This window comes from Protopterus annectens, chromosome 2.part2, assembly GCF_019279795.1.
Source record: "Protopterus annectens isolate FY-2018-M chromosome 2.part2, PAN1.0, whole genome shotgun sequence".
NCBI lineage: Eukaryota > Metazoa > Chordata > Ceratodontiformes > Protopteridae > Protopterus > Protopterus annectens.
In genome coordinates, this window is record NC_056730.1 from 641,647,095 (window position 1) to 641,666,011 (window position 18,917).

At 40.6% G+C, this 18,917-nt stretch overlaps 1 protein-coding gene across 5 annotated transcripts in view; it reads right to left on the reverse strand.

Moving 5' to 3' along the window:
- The window catches only part of DYSF (dysferlin), a 3,914,743-nt gene that overhangs the window by 2,423,049 nt on the left and 1,472,777 nt on the right, over positions 1–18,917 (reverse strand). For all 5 annotated transcript variants that reach the window (XM_044064060.1, XM_044064063.1, XM_044064061.1 and 2 more), the window contains exon 6: positions 4,281–4,480. In XM_044064060.1, the coding sequence (XP_043919995.1) occupies positions 4,281–4,480 (200 nt within the window). The remainder of the gene's footprint in view (positions 1–4,280; positions 4,481–18,917) is intronic.

The following is an 18,917-nucleotide window of genomic DNA, read 5'->3' on the forward strand; positions in this document are numbered from 1 at the left end:
TCTGCCGTCAACCCCCTTTTTTTCTACATGGGATAGGGGTGTTGCATCAACTTTCACCATCTCTCTTGATTCAGTGTCACTCTCCTACCTTCTTTAACAGTGATGCCTAACAGTCAAAGGTTTTCTCTCACACAATCCATGTATCTCTTTGCTGATGCCCTAATTTCCTCTTGCCTATTTCCTGTCTGTCCCAAATGTTTTTCACCAGATTATCGTCTGCTTTCCTACAGATTTGCCCAAACTACTGCAACATATTCTCTTTAACTATCTCTGCAACTGGAGCTACTTGTGCTGTTCCTGTGTGCTCATGTCTTTGTCTGTCCCACGGTGTGATTCCTATCACCCACCTCAAGCACTTCATCTCCATCCCCTCTAGCTTCCTCAGGGGACTCTATCTCCATGAAAAAAATTACTGCCTTACCTGCTGAATCCTGAATTCTTCCTTCTATACAGTAACCTTCCATGTGACCCTCTGCATGCTGCCACCAACCTTTCCTGTTCTCCTGCACTCTCCTTTTCTACCATTTTATGCATTAAAAGGCTATCTGTATATGTTCACTACCCTGCCAAAACACACTGTACATGCCATTACAGTACAGCTCTGTGCACTTGCAGGATGCACTGCCAACCCTTACAGAACTCATGCATCTACTGCTACATGCTATTGGGTGGTGTCACTTAGTGCAAGATGTTCTCTAGCAGCTATCCATGCCTACAGCATTTTATCCTAAGGGCCATGTAATTGGAAGTGCAGGTGCTACGGTTATTCATGTAGCACAAATATCCCTCTTACTTTACTTTTCTGAGCACCCTCGATCCTGCATGGATTACAGTGACAAGGTGGCTGCTACATTGCTCGGCTGTTTAGATCTGAGCAGGGCTGTCCAGTACACAGCTCCACATGTCCCCATTTATATTTATAACTGTGCAAGCTGTGAATGGTGCTGCTTCTCTGTGAAACCCACACATTTAGAAAATAAAGCAAGTAACTGATGGCAGTGATATAGCAGTTATGCTGAATTTGTCCATGCAAATGGAGATACAAGGTTACTATTTTCAGTACTAGATGAAATGTTTTGAAAAATGGTTGTTCCTGTTTAAAGGTACCAGCATGCACTAAGCTTTTTTTTCTTTCATGTGTTTATGTAATTTTAGCAAATGTCAAGAAATTACAGTAATTTTAGCAAATGTTAAGAAATGACAGCTCTTGATCAGTTAATGTTACAGAGACAGGGATAAAGTAGTATAGGAGGTAGACTTTCTAGTGGAAAAGTTTAGTTTAGGTTAATCTAAGCCAATTGTATTTTGGTTAAAGCCAAGGTTGGAGATGATTATCATATGCTTTGAAAGGCATAAAAAGCAGACTGATAAGGTGATGAAGGCAGGAAGAACTAGGTAACTACTACTGAAGATATTTCTATATTATTAACAGTTATGCTTGTATTAATGTTGGAATGTACAAAAATGTTTGGAGGGGTAACTTTCTTCTTATGAGCAGCCTGTGTTCATGCTGTAGTAAATACTGTTATTGATATGTTTGTTCATTTTCTGTATTGTTAAAAAGTGTTTATGCGCTTCACATATAACAGGAGTGATATGCGGTAAGCAGCAGTGGGGGTGACAAAATATTAATATCCGGGGTTTGTTAAATGAAAAAAAGGCTAAAAGATACAGAGGAATACAGCCAAATGAAAGGTAACACTTGTTGAAAGCTTGCATAGAATTGGGGAAAGTAAGTGAAAGAAGGTCAGGTTGAGAATGGGAGGAGCCAGAAGGTCAAAGAAAGAGAAAGTAGAGGCAAGAGTAATACTGAAGTCTTATTGCCTCCTCAGGTAAGAGGAAAGAAGAGTTATGGAGTGCAGGTAACCGGAGAAGGAGGGAGGGAGAAAGAGAAAGAGCACAGGTGGGCGAAGTTGAGAAGATAGCATGCATTTCTGACTTTTTTACAGATGAGGCAGGGAATTGGCAAAATCAATAGACTACTGAAGAAAAACACGACAGATATTTGGGATTTATTTTCTGAATGGATATATTGCAGGTGGATGTTAAGGTGGGTAGGGAAAGAGGTAAAAAATGAGGTCAGTGAACAGACAGATCTTTAAAATTTTAATTGTAAAGTGTGAGGGAGAAGGATCCATTTGACAAAAAACTGTACTACAGATTATTGACACTATAGTACAAACAGAAGACGTATCAAATCTTGGTTTGGGTAAATAAGATAATGCACAACAGTTAAACAGCTAAACACAGCACAGTAATAGCATGATTACAAATATAAAGCTAATCACGTTTAGAGACTACAACATAAAGCTGTAGAGGAATACAGTCATAGAATACATACCAGATCATAATCTAATGACATTATCAATGCAGTATACAGGGAAAGATCAGCATACATAGAACTGAAAAAGTGAGTGTTCCCACACTCCACACAGTGTCCAAAAATTATATGCATGTTAGGGAGAGTTACTCTTGAAATGAACATGGAAAGGATATGGGGAGAAGGTGAGAGAAAGCGAAAGAAAAAAAAAGAGAGAGAGAATATTTTATTATTGGAGTATTGCTTAAAAGCTAGTGTGGTTGCTGCTGAAAAGAGAAAGTAGTGGACAAAAGAGAAAGTAGTGGACAAAAGAGAAAGTAGTGGACAAAACGAGGCATGAAGCTATAAAGGATATGAAGTAGAGTTAGCAGCTATAGGACCAGGACATAGCGGGTAATTATGTTTCAATGGTGGCAAAAATGTTTAGTTAAGGGAGACAATAAGGGTGAGTTAGTAGCTTTTCAAGTACTGATGTAAATGCTCCACTGATAGCAGAAGGCTTTAGTATGTGGAAAAATTGAAACTGGGAAAGAACCAACAGCTGTTATCCCATATTCCAGAAACACCGACATCTACATTAATTCTTCAGGTAATCTGCTAAATTTTTCCCGAATGTAATTTGTTAGTGATCTTAGGTTACTGAGGAGGGGTTTCCTCACTAATGAGTATGACACTGAAAAGGACTTGGACTTCTCTTCAACAGTTTTCCTGAAGGGAGGATGATTCAAAAGGAGGACACCATCAGCAGGGTACCGGAAGGAAGATGAAGTGCCCCTGGTGCATAATGGAAGTATCAGTATAGATGGAACAAATGCAGAAACTTATTTATTTGTTTACATACTTACTTACTCTTTTTTAACTGACTTAGTCTGACTAGGCCAATGTTCTCTTTTCAGAACAGACCCAAGGTGCTATTCATACTGACTAGGGGAAAGTTGGCCATAGCACCAGGGAACTTTTCTTACTCCAAGAAGGGGTGACACAGACAAATAACTGATGTCAGAGGCATATACTGAAACCAAATGTCAAGAAATGCATAACCCTACCATATTGACAACACAACCCTAAGACTCGACCCAGTAGTCAGGGACTGGAGGACACACATAGACAATAACATGGCCTTCGACCAACATGTGTCTACCTTAGTGAAGAAATCATTCTATGTTGTGCAGCTTATAAACAAAGGTATGGTATCAAGGAGGTCATTGTTCTACTACATTCAGCACTCATCAGACCTATCAATGAGTACAGTGTTCCTTCAATATGTACCTAACCAGGCACATCCAACGACTGACACATCCACAGAGATAGCTCACTAAAAGAATACAGGGCATAAATAACATGTCCTATTCAGACCATCTCAAAGCTCTAGCCCTGTACTCTGTCTCCTACAGGCTGCTGACGGGAGATCTATGCCTGGCATACAAAGCATCTTCAAACCCCACTCTGACGGACCTCCTTCATATCCCCAAAACAAACAGCACCAATATTATCATTCTAAAGACTTAAACCTTGCCTGTGATATTAATATGACCTTCTGGCAAGACATGTATGTATCCCATAGACTACCGCTTCTCTGGAATAGGCTCCCTATCCATGTGAAGCAGATTTCCTCCTTAGCCCAATTCAAGTGTAACTTGGACAACTGAATGAGGAACAGGAAATTCATCCCGGTTTGGCACTTAGGTCTTCAATTGACATAGGCAGTCTGGAAATGGTTCCTCTCCCAAGCTCCTTGTAAATGTTTCATCTCCCAAGCTCCTTCTTACACTTACCAAGGGTACCAGAACTTGTCAGAGATTTAGGATGTATGGTGAGGCTTAAAAAATGCCCCAGTGATCATTAGCCTATTACACACCTATGAATATGACAAAAAAGAAACGGTACATAATGTTAAGGTATATATTAAAAATGAAATTTACACTTTGAAACATTTTTAAAAGGGTAATAGAACAGTCACCTGGAAATCCTGAGGTTTATTTGACAGTGGTTTCTTGGAAATGCTCTTTTTTCTCTTTAGTCCATGTACAGGTATTGCTGGTGGCTTTTTTGGTGGTGTTGGCTGGTCTGTACTGGTGGATACAATTGGTGCTGCAGGTTCTGACTCATCTTCAGTTCTTATCTGGTCTTCTGTATCTTCTTCCTCCTCGCCTGTTGTATCTGAAAAAACAAAGGCATATCAAAACCAGGAACACCACACACTGGAAATAGTGCACATGAGCACACATAAGCAGTGTTGCAATGACAGAAGGAAGACTTAAGTTTCCATTGGCCAGAAAGGTTCCACATAGATATAGAATGGCCCAAGACTTGTAGAGCAGCACTATATGTAATCAGTTTATATCTTCCTGTGTATTTTTATACTTACTTGAGTTTGACTGGGCAAGCACAGTGCAGACATACAAGAGAAGATATGAAAAAAATCACTGGCATTCATTGAACTGGCTCTCAAAAATTTACAGTGTGCCCTGAATAGTTATCTCAGAGATTTAAAGAGAAGTGCTGGATTGCAATATGTTTGTGACATTCCAAAGAAGACACACCCGCTTCTACATTTCATGATTCTATATCACGTTATTGAACGTACTGCTTACCGAACACCTCTTCATCAAACTCTGTTAAGCGAAATCTTATTCCATCTAACGATTGTTTCAGAGAAATTTTTCCTAGGGGAAAAAACAGATGGCCAACCCAGCGACTGCAGCAAAAACATCACTATTTAACACCCACCCTGGTGGGGGGGTTGTGACCCCCACAACCCCCTAACTAAATATACCATCTCCAAGATCGCACTACAGTGGGGAAAAGGGCAAATCCCCAATGATGGCCTACTGTTTTTTCCCCTGGGAAAACTTCACTGGAACGATCATTCAACAGAATAAGATTTTGCTTAATAGAGTTCGACGAAGAGGTGTTCAGTAAGTAGTGCATTCGATAAAGTGATAGGGACCCCATTTTACTATTATGGATAACAGATTCTGATTAGGATGTAGTATGATGTCCATCTTTCTGTATGCTGGTGAATTACACGCTGTAATTAAAATAAATGTAACATAACATTTCAGTGTATTACGTACCTGGGTTTTGAATCTCAGGAATAGCATTACAGACTAAGAATGTGTTGCAGGGAAATGTTTTAAACATGGTAGCACGTGTATTGAATAGTTTTGCTCCAAGCCAATATTCTTTGACAAATAAATACTTACTTTACACCATCCAAAACAGATCAATAGTATTAAGTATCAGTAACTAATTTTCTGTGTGGCAGGCCAGAGGTGCAGCATTAGTTCGTAACTGAATCCAGCATACTCGTGCATTTGTTCCTTCAGTTAGAAAGTCAGTTCCACCATCTTTGGTCAAAATTAAGGGAAGAATATATGCTAGATTGCTTTTCTAGACAATATGTTATTCTATTCACATTCTTTTGGTAAATTAAATGAAAAAATAGCCACAAAAGTAAAAAAAAAAAATATATATATATATATATATATATATATATATATATATATATATATATATATGATTTGCATCACTTCACTGAAAGACCATTTCACTGACACCCATTTCACTGAGACCAAATCACCTAAAGTTCATTTCACTGAAAGTTCATTTCACCTAAAACTCATTTCACTGACAAGTAGTACTCTAAGGCAAGTCAAAGGTATATGTCCTTTCCCCACTGTAGTGCGATCCTGGTGTTAGTATATATAGTTAGAATGGTGCCCCCCACATTGCAGGGTTTGGGGGATGTAGCCCCCCACTTAATTTGGTTTTCTATTGTCCGGTTTTGTTTTACATTATTTGGTAAAACCCAACTAGGTGAAGGGGTATGCCCCACACATCCTCCAATGTGGGCTGCTGTGCCCCCACCCCCCTAACTATATATACTAACACCAGGATCGCACTACAGTGGGGAAAAGGACATATACCTTTTACTTGCCTTAGAGTACTACTTGTTAGTGAAATGAGTATGTATATATATATATATATATATATATATATATATAGATATACAGATAGAAAGAATTCTATCTGAAATTTAAGACCTGTTTCAATGATTTCTGGGATCATCAGTTGCCCCTACAGATCTACAGTACTGTCTACTGGTAAAGTCAATAACTAGGAAAGTGCCCTGAAGAAATACAGTTTTGTGAGGAACTTACCATAACTGCAAATGTTTGAGTATGTTCACTGGGACTTCTGCTGCAGAATGCCGACATTCAGCCCGACTTCTAGAGATTAGCATCTTTCCCCTCTAGTCCATGCAGATATCATCCCGCTTGAATGTCCACACATCTGTGGCATGAGTGACATCCATCCATGCCATCTTTCAGTCTTTCTTGCCCAGGTAAACTTCAGCCAGAAGATCACCCAGTATTGCCTGTCCAAGTTCTAGGTAAAGCTGAGGAAGGAAGGCACCTTGTAAGGGTAGAAGAGACAGAAGAAAAGAGGAAGGATGACTTGCTACCAACCTGACACCTAATATGCTCAAGGGAAAAGAAGAAGAATGCACATTGAAAATGCAAAATACCAAATGGAAAGTGATCAAACCCCCATAGCTCCTACTAATTATCTATACCAAATCCGAGATCGCACTACAGTGGGGAAAGGGCAAATTCCCTGATCTCCACTGCAAGTTGATCTCCCACAGAGGTAAAGCTGTCACATTCAATCAGTTGATTTTTGATCAGCTGTGCCGGCATTTTTTCAGGTTTGACAAGTTCACTTTTGACAACTTGTCTGTCACCCGTATACATGGGTGCAGATGCTTTGGTCACCAGTATGTCTGGTTGACGTCTGTTTAGTCAACCAACTAAACAGAGGGATGGCAGGTGTGTCAGCTTGCATAATTCTCTGGGTTTGGGAATATTCCCTTTCCCTGGTTTTATGCGATCTCAGAGTTAGTGTATATATATATATATATATATATATATATATATATATATATATATATATATATATATATATATATATATGGAGGGGGTGACCTCCACATGTGGGTGCAGGAGGAGCTTTTATTCTCAGCACATGCTTAGTAGCTCACTGAAATTCACAGTTTTGACACACTGTGGTGTCTGCTTGCAACATCGACAAACATGATTGTCAAGGAAAGCTAGTAACTTAGTAATACACACACATAAACCTGTGTGTGTGTGTGTGTGTGTGTGTGTGTGTGTGTGTGTGTATACATATATATATATATATATATATATATATATATATATATATATATATAAAATGCATCTATATACTTGTGTGTGTGCATTTGTTTATTTTTGTACGTTTTGTGCTATTTTTGTTATACTCTTTCAGTAAATCCAGCAGGCATTTTTCATTCTTGTTTTTAGTAAAAAAAGTAAAGTTTTGAAAAGCAAGCTTTACTATTAGTTATTACAGTTGTTTTCAGTTTTAGATATTGATGTCTTTTTTGTAGAAAGTGCCTGTATCAAGCAGAACTATACTACTGATCAAATCAGCGTATCCTATAACTAAAAAGATCAACTCTACTTGACTCCAAGTAGACTATTCTCTATCTATTAAACCTAGCACTTGCTCCTACAGTACTTATTACCTTGATACGGCACTCTTGTCATAGATAGTACCCCAAAAAGGCAACCCCCCATTTCTCGGTCACCCACGTCCCCCGGAATCTTTTTTTAAAGTTTTTCGTCTACCCTTCTAGCATGTCGAGGGATCAGTTGCTAGTGTCCTCTCCTGCTCAGCTGGTGAACCTGGGAATATTGAGGCAATGTTTCAATTGCCTCATGTACACAGACAACCCTTTCCTCCTCCCACAAAACACAAATACATGCGAGAGATGCAACTATACGGCCAAACTGGAGGCTGAGCTCTCTCAACATAGGACTGGCAAGACCAGTCAGGAGGAGAAGGTTACCACACACACTATAGACCCAGTCTCACATAGTACCATTACAACCTCAAATCATACACATAAACACACAAAGACATACTCGGAGGCTCTGATCAAAAATCTACCAAAACAGCAGAGGCCACCAAAGCAGACACCCAAACAACCACCACCTCAGAACACAACACCCGCAACACATAGACCTCACAGTCAGAGTGTCAAACAGTCACAGCCCTTAAGGCCAAACACAATGCCAGACACACTAGTCATTGGTGACTCCATAGTCAGACACACTGATGTCCCGCCACCAGACTGAGTAAGGAGAAGGTCACAGTAAGCTGCCTGTCGGGCGCTAGAATCCGCCACATAACGCAAGCACTCAGGTCTCTCAACAGCAGGTACAAATATGACTCAGTCATTGTCCACGCTGGTGTAAACGACCTGAGACGCACTCCTTGGACTACATGAAAAGAGACATTGAGGAGCTCTCTGATCATGTAGCCCAGGCAGGTATGACCCTGACCTTGAGCAGTATCCTACCTTCACCAAGAATGATGCCACAATACAGAGATAAGATGATCAGCTTTAACAATTGGCTTAAACACTGGTGTCATTCAAAGGGGATCCAGTATCTGTCTGCCTGGGATGACATGCTGGACAAGCCACGCTGTTTCGCAAGGGACGGCTTGCACCTGTCACCCTGGGATTCCGGATATTGGCAAAGGCTCTTGCCACCCCATAGTGCCTTTTTAGGCAAGGCTCAAATTCTAAACCTACCACCCTAGAACACAAAAAGGAAAAACTAAGGGTAATGCTGCTCAATGCCAGAAGTCTAAATCTCAAAATGCACGCACTCGAGGCCCTTCTCAGTATGGAGAACATCGATGTCTGTGCTGTGACAGAAACCTGGTTCAAGGCTCCTGAGAGCACCCCAGCGCTATCAGGTTTTACCTCATATCATGCGTTCCGCCCCAAAATCCGGACAATACCAAGAAAGGAGGGGGTATCCATATTCATCAAGGACACCCACACCTCAAGACTGGTGGCAACGCACGATGCATCGGAGACCATCCAGGTGCAATTAACCATAGGCAAGACTGCTCTGCAAATTGTAGCATGTTACAGGCCACCCTCACAAACTCAGGAAACTCACATGGCCTTCCTGAAAACACTAGAGGGGATAAATGTATCACCAAACACCATCATACTAGGTGACTTCAATTACCCTAATATAGACTGGGAACACTACTCAAGCCCAAACACCCTAGCCCAAAAGTTCCTGGAATTCATAAACTCAAATGCCATGGAACAACTAGTCACCATCCCCACAAGAGGAGATAACATACTTGATCTCATCATCACGAACATGGGAGCACAATGTTCAACACCGGAAGTATACCCCTCACTGGTGAGATCAGATCACAAACTAATCTCGCTGGAGGTCCTCATCCCACCCCCACCTGAAATAAAAAGACCACAGTAAAGAACTTCTCAAAACCCGACTTCACACTTCAAAACACAAGTGTGGTCTCCTTTCAGGCCCCCGAGTGGGCGGAAAACAATACTCAAGCCGCTGAATCACTTACAAACGCCTTCTACCAGCACCTGCAGGACTGCATGGATAAGGCAATCCCAAGCAAAACAAAGACGCTTTGTACCAAAGGCAAGCGCCAGTCTGGTGGACCCCAGCCATAAACAAACTCTACAACAAAAGGAGGAAGCTACTACAAGATAGAGCAAAATCCTTAAAAGGTAAGACACCCTTGATCACTATAAGTAAAAACTAAGAGCTCTCATAAAATCATCCAAAGCAAATTTCGAGAGAAAAATAGCTAAAGACTCAAAAGACAATCATAAGGCCTTCTTTAGCTATGTTAGAAACCTAGGAGGAAACTCCCAGATATGCTCAGAACTAGTTCAAAATGATGTGAAGATTACTGATCCTACAGACATTGCCAACATACTGGCTGACAGGTTCAGTGCAAACTTCTCCCCTCCCCAAAAGGAGAGATATCTATACCAAATGAGTGCAGCCCCCAAACATCTCCAGCGCCCAAGTGAGAACTGCTCTCTCCAAAGCAAAAACACAGCATCCATGGGACCCGATGGTGTCCCCGGCTGTGTGCTCCACGAACTCAATGAGGAATTAAACCCACAGCTAGGACAGCTGTTTAATCAAAGTCTTACCTCTGGATACGCACTCCAGGAGTGGTGCACTGCAACTGTGGTCCCACTTCACAAAGGCGGTGCCTCCACAGACCCTGGAAATTACCGCCCATTAGCTTGACAAGCCTTATCTGCAAAGCCATGGAGAGGATCATAATGGACCTCATAAATAAAGACATAGGGAATTTGCAGACTTTGGATCCAACCCAGTTTGGCTTTGTCAAAGGCAGATCATGCCTTTTAAACTTGGTTGACTTTTTCAAACAGTCACCAAAGCCATTGATGAGGAAAGGCAGTCCATACAGCCTACCTCGATCTGGCTAAGGCCTTCGATACAATACCCCACTCGGGTATCATTGAAAAACTCATCAGCTTAAATGTTAACCCATACATCACAAGATGGGTTGCAAACTGGCTGAGTGACAGAACCCACAGGGTCAGAGTTGCTGGCGCCATGTCAGACTCAAAGCCTGTCACAAGTGGTGTCCCACAGGGCTCAGTCCTGGGCCCACTCTTGTTTGGCATCTACTTTTCCAAGTACAAGCAAACACAGGAGGGTTATGGCTGACAAAGTTTGCAGATGACTGCAAACTGGGCGCCATAGTAGAAAACACATCTGACACAGATATCCTTCAGAAGGGTCTCACAGAAACGGATAACTGGTGCCAGAGCCACGGCCTAAAGTTAAATGCCAAAAATGCATAGTCATACCCTTCGGGAAAAACAAGGTTACCCCTAGCTACCAAATAGGTGGCAATCCACTGAGCACAGAAGAAGTTATCAGGGACCTGGGGACCCAGGTTGATAGTAGTCTGTCATTCGACACCCATGTAGCTAAAGTAGTTAGGAAGTCCTTCTACATTGCCCACCTTATCATGAAGGGATTCTCATCTAGATCAAGGGAGGTCATAGTCTCCCTTTACTCATCACTCATTAGACCAATGATTGAGTACAATGCCCCATTCGAATGTATCTGACCCGACACTTGCAGCAGCTGGAGAGGCCACAAAAGTTCCTCACCAAAAGGATAAAGGGTCTCAAAAATCTGTCCTATGCTGCCCGACTGAAAGAACTCCAGCTCTATTCAGTCGCCACCGCTTGCTCAGAGGTGACCTTTGCCTAACATACAAGGCCATGTCAAACCCAGATTTGATGAATATGCTTCACCTCAAAAATCTAGATCCATCAGAGCCACAAGGGCGGAGACTTAAACCTCGACACGGCTATTAATAGGACGGGCTGGAGAGATAGATTCATCACCCAAAGACTCCCTATGCTGTGGAACAAAATCCCGGTACATGTGAGGCAGAGCACCTCGCTGGCCTTGTTCAAGAGAAATCTTGACCAATGGATGGGAGATCGCAGATATACCCCAGGAATTACCTCAGTGTCACTGCTCGACAGAGGCACAGCAAAATAATGGGTATAGTTCCCCATACTAAAGGGGTGGCGTAAGCCACAAAACAATGGGCTAGGCTTATAAATGCCCTCGGGCAGATAGCCTAGTATGAACCTATGAACCTATGAACCTAAGAAGCAAAGCAAAATAATTATTTATTCAAACAAACCCAGGGATTTATCAACACTACATACACATTGCGCTTAAACAAACATGATCAAATGGCTGTGCATGTTGAGCAGCATTGCTAACTGAATAATATGCAAAACTATTTTACATGTCAAACAGCACCTGCTCGTGGCCAGAACACATGCTCATGGCCATGTTCTGGTGCAGCAGGGCTCAAGTACACAACATTCGCATATGATTGTAAGTAAACAAGTTTAAGCGAACTAAGCAGCTATGTGCGCACAACACAATAGTTGGGGCAACTTGGAATACATGAAGGAAGAGCAAGCCTAAAAATACCATTCATAACTCCCATCTGAATCAGGGGCAAACATTATCAGAACGAAGGACAAATCCAGAAATAATCAGCACAATTTTAAAAATATCAGTACTATTAACCAATTGATGTGGACAGAAAAAGAGGATGTAAATTAATATACATTTTCTGAAGAAAAAGCAGTGCATACCTTTAATTAGTGCCACCATTTACCTAAGTACAATTGTCCTAAGCTCACCATTTATACAAGAGAATAAGAGGGACACAGCTATGATGGCAGATTTGTAGTAGAAAGAGGCTACTGGCAAGGGATGAGGATTACACTGATGTATTTGTATTCCACCTAAAAATGCTGTTTTGGAGCTTTAACAAAATGGGAGAAACAATCAGCTTTCCGCAGAGAATGTTACTTATAAGTGAGAATTGGAATTTGATTTGCATCAATAAGGATACATCTGGTGGGTCTAGAAAGGAAAAATATAACAAAAGAGGGTAGATTTCTGAAGATATTTATGAAAAAAATTTGGTAAGATGGATGTGAATTTAATAATAGGAACTTGGAGAGAATTTACACATGATTCTCCAAGGTACAATAACTAGGCTAGACTTAACAAAAATTATATTTCACAAGAACATGTCCATTTAATTGAAAAATCTGACACATATCCAATATCTATTTCAGATCGTGCACCAATAATTACTAAGATAAACGTGGGGCATTGAAATAAAGATGAGACAATTGCACTACCTGTTAAAAAGAGAGGAATTTAGGGAATGGGTAGTGTAAATTATCCAGGGGTTATTAGGAAAGATAAAAAGCACTCCAGAAGTTATAGTTAGTGAGTGGCATAAAATGGAAGTGGAGTTTAAAAATAGGACAGAAATAAAAGATAAAGAGATCTGATTAATAAGTAATAAGAATTATTTACAGGGGATGACAAGGGTAAATTATTAAAAATAACAGGAATCTCACAGAATAAGAAAAGACAATGGCAGAGTGCTAAAGAGAAAATAAGAGAGTATCCAGATAATATTATGCGTTATGAGTTTAGAAAGATTGCTGTTAAGCAACTTTTTTTTGATAATAGCACCAGATCAAAAACTTCTGGCAGAACGACTTAGGCAACAGAAAGTAGAAAGGGTTTTTCCCAAACTTAGAGAGAGCCTATGACAAGAAAAATAACCAGAGATCTTGTAGATTTATTAGAGCTATTTTGAAAATTTTATGAACATTTGCTTAAAGCAGAGAAGTGGGGAATTCAAGAGATCAAAAATCAACAGTCACAAATGGAAATATTTATGTAAGCCTTAAATAGGCCAAGGTTAGAGGTAGATGGCGTTCAGCAACTAACAGTTAAGTTCGGAGGAGATGAGATGTATAAGCAAACTGCATGAAATTCTCCAGGAATAAGTATTGCACTGGAAGTCTGGATGCTAGGAGGGAAGAAAGTGATAAAACATCTGTAAGGCTTTAAACAGTATTTTAAAAGGAGATAGGCACCAACGTCCTGGAAAAAAGCTCTGGTGGCTGTAATACCTAAAAACAGTAAAGATCCATCTGTTCCAGCTTCATATAGACCCATTTCACTTTTAAACCATGATTATATAGTATTTATGTCTATAATGGCAAGGGTGATGCCAAAATTGATAGATATGAGTCAACATAGTTTTGTGGAGGGGAGGCAAATATTTGGTAATATTAATAGAATAATGATGATCCAGGGGGAAGCACAATGTTATAAAATACTGCTATTTATGGGTCTTGTTAGAGAGAAAGCATTCAACAGAGTAAGCTAGGATTTTTTAAATGAGGCAATGGAAGCATTTACTTTTCCTGATATAGTAATAAGGTTAATCAGAAAGACATATGAGGGATCAGTGGCACAAATCTAAATGGAAGGACTGTGTCCGAACAGAGGAAACAGGCAGGGTTGTCCTCTTTCCCCTTTGCTATCTGCATTATATTTAGAACTATTGGTAAAGAAAATAAGAGACTCAGAAATTCAAGGATGTAATAGGTATGGCACTCAAGAAAAGTTGTTTTTACTTGTAGATGATATTATTTTGTACATGATGGAACCAGAAAAGGGCATCTCAGTGTTCTGGAATATTCTGAGGACCGTACCATTTCTTTTGGTACATAAAATTAATGAAGATAAAACAAAGGCTATCGCTATAAACTATGTACCCACACATTAATTCATTCAGCAATTCCCATGTTTATGGGAACATGATAAAATGAAGTATTTAGGAGCATAGATTGCAAAGGATTCGGTTAAAGCAGCTAAGGATATGTGGGACAAGATTAAACAAAAGATAATACAAAAACTGAGAAGCTGGAAACTCTTGCCTATGGACATGGACAGCAAGATACCAGCAGAAAAATTTTATTAGTCCCTTTAGTTTTATACACAGGTCAGGCATATTTGTATCCACCAGAGGAGAAGCTGTGAATAGTACTTAATAAAGAGTTGAAGGATTTAATTTTGGGGGGAAGAGGGCAAGAGTTAAATGAGATAAGATGATCCTCCCAAAAGAACAAGGAGGTTTAGGATTATCTAATTTGAAGGGGTATTTTACAGCTACACAGTTAAGAATGTTATACATAACACAAGCAGAAAGCTGCAGGTCAAAGCAGAAATGGATGATGATGAAGTAGGGGGTAATTCAAGAAATAAGGAAAGAATGATATTTTGGACGCAGATCCTTAAGGAGAATATAATAACAGTCAGAGTATGATATTCATAAAGTAGCAGAAAGTATACTAAAAACTAAGCCAACGCAGGAATGGAGAAAGGAGATTCTGCCAATAGGGACGACTACACTTAGGGGTAAAGAGAGTAGACAAGAGGGTGCTGGAATTTACTGGTAGAAGATAGCAAAGGAACAAAGGTATTGTAAACAAACAGAGAAGGAAAGGTAACAGAATGGAAAAAGGCCAAGAAGACATTTATATTGTAGGCTAGTGATTGCCTTCCCTATCTGGGATTGATATCAAAGTATACTCAAAGAGAAAGAGATAGGGGAATCCTAAATGAAAAAAATTTGCACTGGTTGAGTTTTTAACTGAATCTAGAACAGAATCTGCTGTTAAAAAAGGGATAAAGTAAGGCATATAAAATACTGCACAATAATTATAATAATCAATCAGAAGAGGTTAGAAAAGATTGGGAAGTGGAGATTAGATATGCAATTCACAAGGAAACAATGGAAGGACATATGTATGGCTCCCAAATATGCAACAAAAGAACATTTAATCTTTTTTTCCTGGAAGTGTTTGCATAGATACTTTTATACCTCAAGCAGACTCCATAATTTTTTCCTCAGATAGATTGCAAACACTGGAGGTATGATGGGGAAGAAACAGGTAACTGGGAACATATGGTTTGTGAGTGTAATGAGTTGGCAGACTTTAAAATTTCCCTACAGAGTACTCTGGCAGGAATACAGGGTAAGCATGAGTGTAACTAAGGAAATTTTTTTTGAGCTGTGATACAGGGTCTAAATTGCCTAGACATACTAAGGCCTTCTTAAATTTAGTTCTGGTGGCTGCCAAAAAGCAATTACTAGAAAATGGAAACGATGATCTAAACCAACTGCATTTGAAGTAATAAATACTGTAACAGAAATAAAAAAAAATGGAAGTGGGATCTTTAGAAAAGGGTAGGAGATTACACAGAAAAAAAACTGAAAATTTGTATGAACAATACATGCAAAATAATGCTTTAGAGAAGGAGTGAGATTTAAGAGAAAGCAGGAATTGGACTGATGATAACTGTATAAAAGAATGTATGTGATGTACAATGTTTGTACATGTTAACATGGTTTGTTTTCTCTTATATAAATGTATGTTTGCCTACATCCTAAGTGATAATTCAATAAAGGTGTTAAAAAAATCAGAAACAGACATGACCTTTATTTGATTAGAAAGTTGCTAGAATAGTAGGCTTGCCTTGCATTAGCATGTTTTTATCTGAAGGCTAAGTCTAAAGCATCACACAACATGTATCTTTGTTATACAGAGAGAGTATTCCTACTTGTTTGTAACTGAGTCAAGCAACTATGGGCTGATGCCCTCATGAGTGATAAAAGTGATTTCAAACTCTGACCTTTTATTAAATGGCTACCATTCATACCTGAGACATACTTACCCCATGCCTCTCTTAGGCATTGTAGTCTGTCCTGATGTGCCTCCCTATTCCATTACATTTCTTCAGAAGCTATACAGAACAGAAAGCATAAAAAAGCTGCAGTGAACACCTTTTTTGTGCTGGCAGGCCATGATATTTTATTGGCTGGTAATGGCCCACTATACTTACACAACTCTGGTGGGTCATTAATTCTAAAATACTCCTCCCATCAGTGAAGAAGGCCCATTTTGAAGTCACTGTAATGGTGATGACAGTGTTCACCATTGCATGGCATGCCAGTTGTACTGGTGACAGCCTTGGCCAAGCTATTCATAGGTTCATAGGTTCATATGTTCATAGGTTCATACTAGGGCATTTATAAGCCTAGCCAGAGTGTGTTTGGCTTTCGCCACCCATTTTAAATTAATTTTGCTATGCCCTTTTTCGAGGTTAGTATACTGTGCCTCTGTCTAACAGTGACACAGAAGTGATACCCGGGGTAAACCTATGATCTCCCATCCACTCATCAAGATTCCTCTTGAAGAGAGTCAATGAGGGACTCTGCCTAACCTGGACTGGGATTTTATTCCAGAGTGAAGGGAGCCTCTGGGTTATGAATCTGTCCCTCCAGCATGTCCTATTTATTTCAGTGCTGAGGTTCAAGTCTCTCGAGCATGGGATTTGGATTTTCTGAGGTGCAGCATGTCCATTAATTCCGGGTTGGACATGGCTTTATACGTCAGGCACAGATCGCCTCTGAGCAGGAGGTATGCCACTGAGTAGAGCTGGAGTTTCTTTAACCGGGCAGCATATGGCATCTGTTTGAGCCCTTTGATTCTCTTGGTGAGGTACTTTTGGGGTCTTTCCAGTTGCTGCAGGTGTCTGGTAAGGTACATCCCAAAAGGGGCATTGTACTCAATTATGGGCCTGATGAGGGATGAGTAAAGAGGCACGATAATCTCTCCTGATCTAGATGTAAATCCCTTCATGATTAGGTGGGCTATATAAAATGTTTTTCTAACCACTTTGGCCACGTGGTTGTCAAATGAGAGACTGCTATCAACTTGGGTCCCCAGGTCCCTAATTACTTCTTCTGTACTTAATGGATTACCACCTATGTGGTAATTTGTGGGCACTTTGTTTTTGCCAAAGGGGATGACTATACACTTTTTGGCGTTTAGCTTGAGGCCATGGCTCTGGCACCAGTTGCCTGTTTCTATGAGGCCCTTTTGGAGGATGCTTGTGTCGGCTGGAGAGTCAATTATGGCACCCAATTTGCAGTAATCTGCGAACTTGGTCAGCCACAGTCCTTCTGTGTTGGCCTGTACCTCCGAGAAATATATACCGAACAAGAGAGGTCCCAGGACTGAGCCTTGTGGGACGCCACTTGTAACTGGTTTGGAGTCTGACATGGCTCCAGCAATTCTAACCATGTCCTTGATTAATTCTGTCCTTGAGCCAGTTTGCAACCCATCTAGTGACATAGGGGTTTATATTTAAGTTGGTGAGCTTATCTATAATGCCCAAGTGGGGTATTGTATCGAAGGCTTTTGTGAGGTGCAGGTAGGCTGTGTGGACCACCTTCCCCTCATCAATGGCCTTGGTGACTGTTTCAAAGAAATTTACCAGGTTTAAGAGGCAAGATCTGCCCTTAACAAAGCTGAACTGGGTAGGATCCAGTGTCTGTAGGTCCCCAATATCTTTATTTATGAGGTCCATGATGATCCTTTCCATAGCTTTGCAGACCAAGCTAGTCAGGCTTATGGGGCGATAGTTTACAGGATCCGTTGAGGCACCACCTTTGTGGTGAGGGACCACTGTTGCTGTACGCCACTCTTTGGGTACATATCCTGTAGTAAGGCTGAGATTGAACAGTAGTTTTATGTTTGGGTTTAGCTCTTCTTGGAGTTCATGTAGGACGCAGCCCGGGACACCGTCTGGTCCCATTGATGCTGTGTTTTTTGCTTTGGAGAGGGCGGCTCTTACCTGAGCATCTGAGATGTCAGGGGGGCAGCACTCTGCTAGGATAGATATTTGCCCTTTTGGTGGGGAGGGGGGGAGAAGTTTGCTCTGAACCTGTCAGCTAGCATGTTGGCAATGTCTGTGGGTTCGGTGTATTTTTTGTCATTTTGGACTAATTCTGAGCATATCTGGGAATTCCCACCCAGGTTGCTAACATAACTAAAGAAAGCCTTGTGATTATCCTTAGTGTCCTGTGCAATTTTTCTCTCGAAGCTGGCCTTAGATGATTTTATGAGTGCCCGTAGTTTTTTGCTAATACTGATCAGAGATGCCTTCCCTTTTTGGGATTTTGCTATATCATGTACTCGCTTCCTCTTTCTATTGTATAGTTTGTTTATGGCTGGGGTCCACCAGACAGGACATCTGCCTTTGGAGGATTGGGTCTTGGTTTTATTTGGGATTGCATGATTCATGCATTCCTGAAGGTGTTCATAGAATGCGTTTATAAAGGATTCTGCAGTCTGGGCCATATTTTCCACAGGCCCGGGGGCTTTGAAGGATTCCACCTCGGTTTTGAGGAGTGTGAAATTTGCTTTAGAGAAGTTTTTCACTGTGGTTTTCTGGGC